Raw genomic sequence first — 13465 nt, 5'->3', positions numbered from 1 at the left:
GCACCAGGATGGTAAGAAGTTCTGGTCAGGATAAAGAAACCATTTAGGAGCTTTAAAAATCTCATTGTCTCAGATCGAGGAAGTGAGAGTCATGATGGCTGTAGGAGCCATAGAAAGGGAATTCAAAGAAGAAAGAGATGAAAAAAGAAAATTCTTTCTAAGAAGGTGGCTTTTGATATGACCTGGGAAGATGGTTAATGAGTTAAGAAGGGGGCTGTACTTCTACCTTCTCTCTCCTCTGCTGCCTCTTGCTTTTGGGAAGTGTCATCGATGAAAGATAGAAGATCTAGATGGTTAATGCTGCATTGGGAAGCTGGTTTCCATGGGAACCTCCACCAAGTTCTTAAGGTCATCCCCACGGCAACTGCTGTGAACTTTTCACCTCCACCAGAATTCATCTTCACCTTCACCCAATGTAATCTGGTTCCTTTAGTAAAAGGCCCAAGATCTGGGCAGAACAACAGTATGATTATCCTGAAGAAATGCCCCCCAATACAGAGCCATCAGCCATGGGCCACTGGCTCATCAGTGACAGAAACCACCTCTGGGTGCCTCAGCTGCCAGTCTTTCTTGTCCCCTCCCTTCCACCAGGCCTGTCCCTCTGCCCAGAAACAGCTGTATTCTGAAGACTCTATGATGGGCCCAAATGGATGCCCTCTCTTGAGGGCATTTTCAGTTTGGCTTTCCTTGTCTGTCCCACCTAAGAAAGAATAGAGGGGTCTGAGGAGGCATCTCTAGCCACAAATGACCAGCAAGGTCAGAAACAAATTTACCTGGAGGGCTCCAGATTTCTTCTTTCTGTGCCTCTCAAATAAGCTGTCAATTAGGGTGTCTCATCTTCCCTTTGCTCACTCTTGCTCTTATCCACCATGGTAATAGTAGCATTTCAGCACATCGTTTATGCCAGGCACTGTGCTAAATACTTTACCCAAGTTATTTCACTTACTCCTCATAACAACCCCAGAAGGTGGATATGATTACTCTCCACATTTTATCAATGAGGACACTGAAGCCAGGGAGATTAGGCAGTTGGGCAAAGGACACAAAGTGATGAGAATAGCCACAGTGCATTCTCAAATGCCACAGGCTACAAATGAAGGCTCCGCTTATTGCACAGGTACGGCTGTGTGCCTGGGTTGCCATGACTTTCTGGCCTGTTTTTTGTCTTAATGAAGCAGAAATAGAGTGAACTTTGGAGACACACACACACAAATCCAGATTTGAATTCCGACTCAGCCTGCTCACTAGCACCATGACTCCTGCGAGCCACTGATCTCCTCCCAGGGTTCCCCTGAGTTCTTTGTCCCAGGGCTGGGTGGGGAGTATTTCCCTACACAGTGCCTGGCTCAGAGTGGCTCTCCATCCCTGATGGTTTTCTCCCATTTTTGCTTTTACCTACTGCATCAACACTGTTTACAATTTTCCCAAGATTGTTTCCAGACATATTTGGTTTGGGCATCTCCTGCGTCAGTGGTTCTCTAAGTCTGGACCAGCAGCAGCAACATCACCCGGGAACTTGCTGGAAATGCAAATTCTCAGGTCCATGGGGTCGCAAAGAGTCGGACACGACTGAGCGACTTCACTTTCCCTCTTCACTTTCATGCATTGGAGAAGGAAACGGCAACCCACTCCAGTGTCCTTGCCTGGAGAATCCCAGGGACGGGGGAACCTGGTGGGCTGTCATCTTTGGCAATGCACAGAGTCGGACACGACTGAAGCGACTTAGCAGCAGCAGCAGCAGCAGCAGGTGTCCCCAGACCCAGTGATCTAGAAAGTCTGCCATCTGTGATTTAAAAAGCCCCAAGGTGCTTCTGATGTCTGCACACTCAAGTATGAGAATCACTGTCTCAAGATGTCAGTTTCAGAAAATAATTCTGAGCACCTGTGAAATGCCCACGGTTCATGGTGCTCTCACATATTTGAATTCTTTTGACTCTCACAAAACACTGCTGTCCAGTAGATAAAGCAAAATTTATTATGCCTCTTTTTCTAAACAGGAAACTGATATAAGGACAACTGTCTCACTCAAAGGCACATGGCCAGTGAGTTAGAAAGCCAAGAAGGCAGGTCTACCTTCCCAGATGAGCCTTGCCCACAAGTGATCCTGCAAAGGTCCAGTGACTTCCTCAGATGCTGGAAATCAACTCCTAAGACCTTTCAGTCAACATCAAACAAGCTAAAACTTGTTGTTCAAAACTCGTGCTGCTTTGCACAAACCACCTTCTCTCTCTGGACCTGGGCTCTTATCTGCAAAATGATGTCACTGCATTTCCCACTGTGTGTGTATCCTACGCATATGAGTGCCTTTCAATGCTTGGGGCTCAATGGACAAAGAATTTTGGAAATACTAAATCTGCTTACCCCTCTTAGAAGTTCTCAGTGCACAGTAGTCTGTTAAAGGTTCTGAGAAGTCCTGCCAGTTTAAATTCATGTTAATTTTTATGTTATAATTAGTTACATCCTTCCACAAATAATGTTACACAGAACAAATCTTGAAACTGCTAAGTTAAATAAGAACTAAGATGATTGGTTTTGTGATTTTTTTCCAGGTCACAGTCCCTTTTATTAACTCACATCAGGAGGCATCAGACAAATCCATTCAATTCCCTTTACCATCTTTGAAGCTGGTCTTCACCCACCTCCCTCTTGGGTAACTTGTAGTTATTCCCTCCGAGTCATTTCTACGACTTTTCTCCCCTATTCCTTTTCTACCTATGAGAAAAAAGGAGATACTGTCTCCCTGGCAATGGCTTGTAAGTGTTTGTAAAAAGTATCAAGATTTAGGCAGTAGGTGTTGCGGGGAAAAACAGAATTGCTGAGACATATACTCAATCCCACATTGCTTTACAAAAAGTTTCTTTCTGTAAGTGAGAAATTTAAGTCATTCTAAAGCCAGGCTTTTTATTCCACTTAAAATGCTTTCTCAAAAATCTCATCCAATGAGAGTAACCAGAGGAAACCCTTCCTGAGCAATACCAGCCGGCATCAGGGTGTGGCTGGGGTCTGGACAGCATCTGTCTGCAGCCTCACATCTGAACTGTTACACAGCATCATAAGAGAAAGCCACCTGCCTTGAACAGACTTGCACAGACATGCCTGTCATTTCAAAAGTGAATGTCATGGCATCCCTCCATGGAACCGTGTTAGATTTCCAGGATCGCTTAATCTTAGGCCAGGAGAGCAGTGGATTTTTAGAGCATAGATGCCAGTGCTTCTGCCATTAAGCAGAGATAGGAAAGACAGAAGAGCAAGGCTGGTGCTGTATGCCCAAAGATGAACATTTCTTGCAACTATTTTATCTTTATCTACATGAATTTTTAAAACTGAATTATTTGTGCACTTCTTAGCAGTCTTCCTGGAAAAAAAAAATAGTTGTGATACTACTTTATTCTCTCTGCCAGGTCTTCCTCACATGATTCTCTCCTCTGGGAATGTATTCTGTATCTCAGCAACCTGTTGAAATCTTGCTTCCTCTTCAATGTCAATGTATATGTTACCTCTTTAAGGATGCAGTCCCTGATCTCCCCAGACAGAATTAATTCCTTCCTGACCTCCTGTAGCACTCTGCATCTCTTAGATACAAAATGTATCTCACGGAATCTAGCATGTATCCAATGTACCCTGTAGTTTGGGAAACTATTTTGTGTGTGTGTGTGTGCGCGTGTGTACCAACTTTTACTAGTTGTAGAGATCATAGTTTTCTTTTCAGCCTAGGGCTTGCATATGAGTGCCCAATAAATATTTACTGAGTTAAACTTGCCTTCACTATCTATCTTGTTAGCCAGGACTGTCTTGGCCACAGGTAAAAGTACCCCAACTCCAACTGGTTTAGGCAAGCAGAAGGATTGGTTCACGTTCCTGGGGACAAACACAAGAGTATTTTGACACATGTTTCTACCATGTTCCGAGGGATAGCAGGATAAGCCATGAATTAAGGGTCATCCAAGTTATTTCATCTTGGATCATCTCTCACCCTGACTTTCAGGGCTCATGCTCATGAAAGAGACTTGGGGCTTGTGCCATCCTTGAATGAAGCCCTGTGGCCAGGGGAGTGGACTACACTAACGGCCAGATCTGGGGGATGTGCCTCACCTTCTAATAAGGGTTATCAGCCCCACTTGCACCAGAGGACAGACCGTGGAGCAGGAGAAGTTCTTTACGGGGAAGAAGGCACGCTTGCTGGGTAGGCAAAAAAATAAGAGACATTACAACAGCCCCCTTCCTTCCTTAAGGTGAGGAAGTCACCCCTAACAATTAGAACTGTCAAAGAACGGGCTAATCTCTCCTGTGAGACATTGAGCTGATCAACCATTGATCGTAAATATTTTACAGAGAGTAGGAAGAACTGGATTCCTGAGGTTCTTCCTCTCACATCCTTTAAGATACAAAAGAATGTTAGAGTGAAGAGGAAAATGAGGGAACAGAGAGCTGATGGACTCAAGTGCCTGTTCTCTTCTCTCCACGATATTTTTTGCAGAGAGCAGATGTGGCCGTTGCCCCTTTAACTATCACCTTGGTCCGGGAAGAGGTGATCGATTTCTCCAAGCCGTTTATGAGTCTGGGGATCTCCATCATGATAAAAAAGCCGCAGAAGTCCAAGCCGGGGGTCTTTTCCTTCCTGGACCCTTTGGCTTATGAGATCTGGATGTGCATTGTGTTCGCCTACATCGGAGTGAGCGTCGTCCTCTTCCTGGTCAGCCGTTTCAGCCCCTACGAGTGGCACAGCGAAGAGTTTGAGGAAGGGCGAGACCAGACCACCAGCGACCAGTCCAATGAGTTTGGGATATTCAACAGCTTGTGGTTCTCCCTGGGAGCCTTCATGCAGCAAGGATGTGACATCTCTCCCAGGTCAGTCAGCTCTTCTCATCACCTTTACTCAATGCCATAGATATACATGGGGAGTCAGCCATGGCAATTTTTTCCAGACTTTATTGTACTTAGTCCTCAACTACGCTTTACTGTCAACTGTCCATTGCATGCTATGGAGGCTCTGGACATGCCTTGACCGGCTCTGTCTGCTGTCTGGGTAATGTGTTCTGTCAAGATTAACAGACATAACTGTGACTCTAATGTTCTGTAGTTATAGTACTGAGAAGGGATGGGGGGTGCGCTATTGTACCATTAACATTTTTGAGCATCCACCACACACACTAAGCAAGGTTTTGAGTCCTCCTCATGCTTTATTTCACTGAATCCTCACAGAAGCATTAGGTGGCGACACTTATGATACCTCCTTTTACAAAGGAGGAACCAGGGAAATGTTGAATACCTTTCCAAGGTTACATAGTTAAGTAAGTCAAGATTCAGACCACAATCCCAAACTATTTCTGAGTGGCAGGAGCACTGAATTATGACTGGGTTCTTGCTCTGGTTCTAGCACTTTCTGTGTGGCTCTGGACAAGTCACTTGACTCTTGTAGACCTTGGTGTCTTCATCTTTAAGAGAAAATGGTTCTTTTCTCTGTTCTGAGTAAGATCTTGGAAACTGTCTAGTTCCACTGGTGATGTAAATTTGTTTCTTGTGACTGGAGAATGAAGTTTCTTGCAAATGCCTCAGATATCATATTGAGAATACTGGGGTGGCCAAATCAGTGAAGTTTCAGCCCTCACACTGGACATGAGTAGCTCCATGTTCGTCTGTTTTACATATTGGACTTGAGAATACAATTTCTTTAGAAAGGTTTTTGGAAGGGAGAGAGGAAGGAAGGAAAGGAGGAAGGGAGGGAGAGAGAGAAAAGAGAGAGAGGGAGGGAGGGAGGGAAAAGGTAAAGGAGAAGGGTAAAAAGAAATTTGACCACCACCCTGGAGAAGGCAAAGGCTACCCACTCCAGTATTCTGGCCTGGAGAATCCCACAGACTGTATAGTCTGTGGGGTCGCACAGAGTTGGACACCACTGAGCAACTTTCACTTTCACTTCACTTTCATCTAAATCAGTTCCCATATTTACTGATCCCCCTTTCTGTCTCTCTGTCTAATGTTCTTTCAGCTATATTCTGGAATGTTCGTGTCACAAATCCCCTCCAGTTTACCTGTTAAATAAGCACTGATTGTATTTCCTTTTACAGTTGCTTAATATCTATGAGCTCTTTAATCAGGCAGTCCCTTATTGATTACCAAGCTTCTAAAGCATGCGGGGAGACATGGCTTAGCACTTGGCTGCGTGAATAGATTTGCACACACTCTCACTTTCTGGGGGCATAACTGCATAAATATGAAGGCCTCATAGACATGTTGTGCCAGAGGCATTGGTCCCACCTGTCTGGCTGAGATTTGAGTGTCAGCGAGGACCAATATTGCTAAGTGGCAAAGGAATAAAATCTTCCTAAGGAGCTTCCCGCAGGACTCACTTCACCTGCTGTGCAATTTAGATCATCTCTTCACTCACCATTATAATCTTGTTTTTCTCTAAATAAGAAGACAGTCGGGGGAGGGGGGCGTTGTGTGGGAGAAGAGGTGTGAGACTGGCTGCCTGGCCAGTGCTGGCAGACACATGGTAAAGAGCAGAGAGAACCCAGCAGGGGAAGGGCTTGCTTAAAAATAACTCAGGCCAGTAGATAAACTGTGGGAAGCAATGATTCAGTGTCACGGGCCATCCAAACATGCAGGTGTCTGAGAAGACCCATGGGCTTGTTTTCTCTCCTGTGTTCCCTTCTTGGCTGGGCATCTTACCTCCTAAAGGCACCCGTGTGGTCTGACCTCAGGCTGTGTTTTCACACTCCCCACCATTCCTCCCGAAGTCTCAAGTTAGTGAGCCACAAACTGAATCTGCTACCAGGCCTGCTTCTATGATTTGCACAGTCTGCCAATGATGCTCCAAAACTGAGTGACAGCTGCCCTCTGGAGCGGATCCATGACATCCCTGTGGACCGCAGCCCCCAGCGATCCGCTTCACTCCGCTGCGACTCAGCTGGCCCCTGAGAGAGTATGTGAGTTTCTGACTTCTGGCTAGAAGGGGTTTTCAAACTGTGTTTCCAGGACTCTGGAGGGTTCTGTGAGGCTATCTTAGGAACTGACCTTGAGGTGAAGATGAGACTAAACAGGAAAGTACCCAGTCTCCTTCCTCCTCACTTTTAATAAAACAACTCCACTCTGTGATTCTGTATTTTCCCTGGTAAGATGGCAAACAACTTCTAGTATTGTTGTGAGGTTTAAAAGAGATTGATACAGGGACTTTTCTGGTGGTCTAGTGGTTAAGAATCTGCCTTGCAATGCAGGGGATGTGGGTTCCATCCCTGGTCAGGGAACTAAGAGCCCACATGCCATGGAATAACTAAGGTGCCCCAACTACTGAGCTTGTGTGCCACAACGAGAGAGTCCATGTACCGCAATAAAAGTTCCAGCACAGTGCAGCGAAGATCCCAGGTGCCACAACTATGACCTGGCAACAAATAAAGACCGATACATATAGAACTCATAACATGCTAGTTAGACAACATGCAGGAAACACAATAAACGAGAAGCTACTTCAGTTCTTTTATCACCTTTCTGTATTGTAAACTTCACTAGAAGGAAGGGTGCCATGGCTCACAATGAAAACCCAATGGACCTCTCTCTCCTGGGCAAACCCACAGACAAAGCGGCACAGTGGTTCACTCCTGGATTCCTTAGACACCCCTCACAGGGACTGGGCAGAAGGATCTGTCATTTTGGTTTTGAGGGTCTGACAGGCAGAGAGATGAGTCAACCTGCCAGAACAAGGAGTTTTAGCCACATGAGATGGACTCCTGCTAACCAGGCCTAGCTTGGCCAACTCCAGCACTTAGGGGCCTGTAGAAACCCCTCTAAGAGTCAGAATATGCATCTCAACATCTGATGGGAATATATGCTAAAGACAAAAGGCACGTACTTGTCAACAGGACCAGACAAAAACACAAGGATGCTACGACAGTGATGAAAGCCTGGGCCAAGCAGACAACTAGAAGCTTTTGTTATTGTTGTTTATATATTTGACATAAACATCATCAAAAGTCCACGGAGCTCTAAGAGCCTCTGATATACATAGCACTAGATACCCTGGGGTTACAGTAGGAGGTATTATATTTTTAAGGGGTTTTTTGTACTCAGACATCCTTTCAAATCAGCTTCAATTAGTTTTTCTATTTATTAAGTGTATCATAAATTCTCTAAATTTAGAATTTGAGAGACTAAATTCCACCTAAATTGCATATATCGGCATACATACACAAGTAGCTTTGCTTTTTTTTTCTTAATTTATTCAATATTTATATTAATGACCAACCTAGATAGCATATTCAAAAGCAGAGACATTACTTAGCCAACAAAGGTCCGTCTAGTCAACGCTATCGTTTTTCCAGTGGTCATGTATGGATGTGAAAGTTGGACTGTGAAGAAAGCTGAGCACCGAAGAATTGATGCTTTTGAACTGTGGTGCTGGAGGAGGCTCTTGAGAGTCCCTTGCACTGCCAGGAGAACCAACCAGTCCATTCTAAAGGAGATCAGTCCTGGGTGTTCTTTGGAAGGAATGATGCTGAAGCTGAAACTCCAATACTTTGGCCACCTCATGCAAAGAGTTGACTTATTGGAAAAGACCCTGATGCTGGGAGGGATTGGGGGCAGGAGGAAAAGGGGACGATAGAGGATGAGATGGCTGGATGGCATCACCGACTCAATGGACATGAGTTTGGGTGAACTCTGGGAGTTGGTGATGGACAGGGAGACCTGGCGTGCTGCGATTCATGGGGTCACAAAGAGTCAGACACAACTGAGTGACTGAACTGAACTGAACTGATACTAACAACAACAACAACAAAAAGAAAAACAATGAAATGTGGCCAAATACAGTTAGTTGTCAATAAGTAGCTCAGTCATCTGACCAGAGTAATGTGACCAGATGGAGAGTTATCTTTCTTAGATGAAAAGGGAAGTGGCAGATAGTAGCCGTGGTTCAGTGAAACAAGGATCTGCCACTTGGCGGCTGCCCTGGCACTTACCCTGTGCACAAGGTGGCCGCTCCCAGACGCCGTGTCCAGGTTCAAGCGGGAAGACGGGGAGGAAGTTCTGCAGCCAGTGCTGCCTCTCTGGATCAGGAAAACAAAGGCTGAACAATATACTTCCCACCCCAAGCAGACGTCTCCTTCTATCCATCTCATTAGAAAGAACAGTGGCCCGTGACCACTTCTAGTAGCACTGAAGGTAGGAAAGGCAAGAATACGGTTTTTTAGCCTCTAAAATGGAAAGAGTGAGAATGGGCGTTGATGAGTGAGCCAACAGCATGGGCCGCGGCGCCTGTGCTGTGCTGTACTTAATCACTCAGTCACATCCGACTCTTTGTGACCTCAGACCTCAGACTCTGAGACCTGGACTGTAGCCTCCCAGGCTCCTCTGTCCATGAAGATTCTCCAGGCAAGAATACTGGAGTGAGTTGCCATGCCCTAGAGCTGAATTTTTCTACACCAGCTCCACAGATAGACAAAATAATCTGTCATTAGCACCTTCAGTGATGTATACCAGAAAATGCTACTGGTTGGCTTTCAAGATTCTTCCCTCCTCCCTTTAAAATATTCATATGAGAAATTGTCTTTGTGTATCCTATTTTAACATTGAAAGTTAAAACTCAGTTGAGCTGTAATCACAAGAAATAATTTTTTTTTTAATTTGGTTGATGGTAAGATAGAAATGCCATCATGAATTGCATTTGCAGGCCTATGTCTTGTACCCAAAATATCTATTTTTAATAGATATTTAGATTTCTTTTTTCATAAATAAGAACATTTTGAGAAGGGATATATGAAAGAAAGGACAAAAATCACCCCAGGCAAAATTTATCTTCAATTCCCACAACTTCCATTTCTGTAGCTTTTCCCCCTATTTGTGTCCAGTGTCATTTATTTATTCAACAGATATTACTAATTGCCTGGAAGGTACAGCACAGGGTGCTGAGGATATAAAGATATGTTGATGATGGCATATGAGGGTATGGGAATCTTTGCTTCAGGGAGCTGGCAAGTACAGTGAGGTAACACAGATGTTAAATAAACAATTGTGAATGTATAAACTGTGATGCACTATGAATAAAGTGAAACTGCTGCAGAAACAGATAATAGAGGAAGTGGAATTAAAGGGGACTTACTTAGGGTGTTCTGAGAAAGCTTCTCCGCGGCGCAGAGAGGTAAGGAGAAGCTAGGCTGACACAGAGCTGTATTATTAGAGAAGCAGGCAGAAGCCAGATCTCACAGAGACTCAGGGCCATAGCATAGATTTAAAGTTTTACTCTAAATACATAGGAAGGCCCCAGGGAGTTTTAAGTAAGAGAAGGATTGATTTACATGCTATAATGCTACTCTGGGGAGCTATGAGGAAAATGAATTAAAGCAGAAAATAGTCAAGAGTGGAAGCAGAGGGACTGAGCAGTAGGCTCTCATAGCTGTCTAGGGGCAATTACAGTGATGGAAATTATGATGGTCATGGAGATGGATTAGCGGTCTACTTTGAAACTAGAAATGACAGCACTGGCTGATTGGATATCTGAAGGGGAGGAGAGGAAGATTCAGTGGTGCCTCCAAGAGGAAGGGGGCATTTGGAAAACATGGCACCACACTTCCAGAGACCTTTAGGTCTGGCTCTGATCAAGAGAAGGATCTAATTCATCTACTCCATGTTACAGAGGAGTAAACTGAGGCCCCAAAGGGGGAAGGGATTTTCTCTAAGGTCCCCAAGGCAATGCGTCTGGCCTGTTGCTGCCCACCCTGCAGTGTCATCCCAGGCTCCACCGCCTGCAAATGGACTAAGAGTGGGCCTTTCAACTCTATTCCCACAGCCCTCCCCATTGGCTTCCAGTTCTCTGGGATCCGATGATCCTAGTAAGAAAAAGGAGAAGGGTGTGGAAGGTCCTAGGGGAAGAGAGGAAAAGGGGAAATGATGATTCCAGCTTTCAGAAGTCTTACTCCTGATCTTAGAATGTGACAGAATGTATGATAATTATCTCCACCTAGGGAAGATAATTACTCTCAGCAAGAAAAATTCTAAAGCAGGGGAGTGGGAGCACTTTGGGGATCTCTGGGAACCCTGTACCACCATTCTGCTTCCCCCCAACCCCAGCTAATGTGCTTGCTGAGGGCCCTGAGACTGATTCACCATGGGAACAGAGTAGCCAATGAGCAGAGCCTAAACTGATACCCAATGGCAGCCTGACTTTCGCATTCACACAAGAATCCCCAGCAACCAGGGCTGGAGTGCACAGAGGGGTGATGAGGAATCTCCCCCTTCCACCTCTTGTTCTCCCCTCTTCTCTCCCAGAGACAGTCATGCAAACCCCTTTCTCTAACAAATACTGGTGTCACTGAAGTGTTGCAGGGGGGGGAAAGGGGGTAAATATTCAGGGAAGTTGATGGAAGCAGCCTGAATTTATAAAATATTTCACCTTCCCAGGCAGTGCTAGTGGTAAAGAATCTGCCTGTCACTGCAGGAGATGTGGGTTCAATCCCTAGATCGGGAAGATTCCCTGGAGTAGGAAATGGCAACCCATTCCAGTTCTTTTGCCTGGAAAATTCCATGGACAGAGGAGCCTGGCGGGCTACAGTCCACGGGATTGCAAAGAGTCAGACACGACTGAGCCCACTGAGCACACACACAGTCCTAATCCAGTCCTTAGAAAACATAAGCCTCATTCAGGACACAGGCTCGGTGCTGTAAGGAAGGATGTGTGCACAGCGATGAGGCGAGAAGTGGGTTTGATGCTCTTAGGACTAGGTATAAGGGTTTCTGCTGGGACTCCTGCGTCACAATCAGCTGGGATGCCTGTCAAAATACAGATTTCCCGGCCCCATCCCAAGTCTGAGGAACTGGAAACTCTGCATCTAGAGAGAGAAGTACACATTTCACAAGCCTTCCCCTTCCCCCGGGGCAGGTTGGCATTAAAATTGGAAAGCCATTGAGCCAGGATGTTGTTCAGTTAAGTCAGTTTGGAAGTGTAAGAAGTGAGGTCCGTGGTTCAGCCAGAAATCACGCTAGTCAACTGCCACAAACGCTGAGCCCAGCGTCTGCCTGCCCTGCGTGTGTTACCTGCCAAGAGAGTGAGATCCTGGAAGTGGCCACTGAAGGCAGAGGCCGTGCAGGGACCCTGCTTCCTCCGCAGGCCAGGCTCCTGGGAGGAGCTCCTATAGGATTCACCAGAGTACATCTCCCTGGGTAACAGGAGCTGCAGCTGTGACAGGGTGATCTGTGCAGGGACAGTGACCCCCCCATCACTGGGGACTCCAGCTCCATGCCTCCTTCCTTTTCAACTTTAACCCTCTGCTACCCAGTGGCGAGACCCAGAGCCAGGCTCTGATAGTGAGCAGTTTCACAGACCGTGGAGAAGCACAGGAATAGAACTTTCAGAGCCTGCACAAGCCACATACAAGTGTTCAAATGAAGGCAGGGACAGGAGGGTAAAAGCTTCACTGGACATGAAAATGAAAAGTACCGTTTTCTGCCCCTCAGCCAGCAGTTCTGGCCATCAGCAATGGGGAAGTCCCATCTCTAGACTGTCGTGGATGTCCAGGGTTTGAACAGTTTAACTGAAGGAGAAAGGTGTTTTGTTTTGTTGTTTTCCTCCAAAATCACAATAGGAAAACACTCAGAAAGTGTTTCCCAAGCTGAAAAGGATGTTTAGGACAATTTCTCTCCTGAAATGTTTCTTTAGCACCTGTTTGTTACATTCAGACATGGTTCAGGTTGCTACAAGAGACATCACCAAACAAAGCAGACAAAACCCCCATCCTCCTAGAGCTTACCTTCCAGTGAGAGGAGGCAGGCAGTAAAAAAAAAAAAAAGATGTAATCAACACCCCCATCCCAATTCCATAGATGAAGATTCTGGCTTACAGGGAAGGGGAAGGGACTCAGAGATAATCAGCGTAAGCTTCTCTGGTGGCTCAGACAGTAAAGAGTCGGCGTGCAGTGCAGGAGACCCAGGTTAGATCCCTGGGTCTGGAAGATCCCCTGGAGGAGGCAATGGGAACCTACTGCAGTATTCTTGCCTGGAGAATCCCATGGATGGAGGAGCCTGGTGGGCTACAGTTCATGGAGTTGCCAAGAGTCGGACATGACTAACACTTTCAGTAACACAAAAACAGGGGTCAGCTGGGGGCTGTGTTGACCTGGGCATGCCTGCGTCAGCTAAAAGGGAACTGCTCCCACTCAGCCCTGGACAGTCACTTCCAGGAGAGCTCTGCAGATAAAGCCAAATTTCACCTGGATTCAGCTTATGGGCCAGCAGTTGGGCACCCCTGGAAGAATGATGAGTATAAAACACCACTTTACTTTTAATGCATTTAGACATACTCAGAATATCATATTCATAGATTTTTTTAAAAGGAATTCTCCTCTCTCTCAGCCCTCATTTTTGATCCCAAGGATAAAAACCTGATTGCTGTGTTTTTCTTTCTTTTCATGTACCTTGGAAAATCCAGGCTGTGAATGGGACTACATTAAAACAAAGTCCTCACAGCTCTATATGCAGAAAG

At 45.7% G+C, this 13465-nt stretch overlaps 1 protein-coding gene across 3 annotated transcripts in view; it reads left to right on the top strand.

Moving 5' to 3' along the window:
• GRIA1 (glutamate ionotropic receptor AMPA type subunit 1) overlaps positions 1–13465 on the top strand; it is a 352479-nt gene that overhangs the window by 251929 nt on the left and 87085 nt on the right. For all 3 annotated transcript variants that reach the window (XR_005721192.1, XM_040241475.1, XM_040241476.1), the window contains exon 11: positions 4478–4848. Coding sequence is in view for 2 of the 3 variants with exons in the window: in XM_040241475.1 (XP_040097409.1) it covers positions 4478–4848 (371 nt within the window). In the remaining variant the exon portion in view is untranslated. The remainder of the gene's footprint in view (positions 1–4477; positions 4849–13465) is intronic.

This window comes from Oryx dammah, unplaced genomic scaffold (assembly GCF_014754425.2).
Source record: "Oryx dammah isolate SB20612 unplaced genomic scaffold, SCBI_Odam_1.1 HiC_scaffold_5, whole genome shotgun sequence".
Classification (NCBI taxonomy): Eukaryota; Metazoa; Chordata; class Mammalia; order Artiodactyla; family Bovidae; genus Oryx; species Oryx dammah.
The sequence above is the reverse complement of the archived record's forward strand: the minus strand, read 5'-3'. Positions and strand labels throughout refer to the sequence as shown.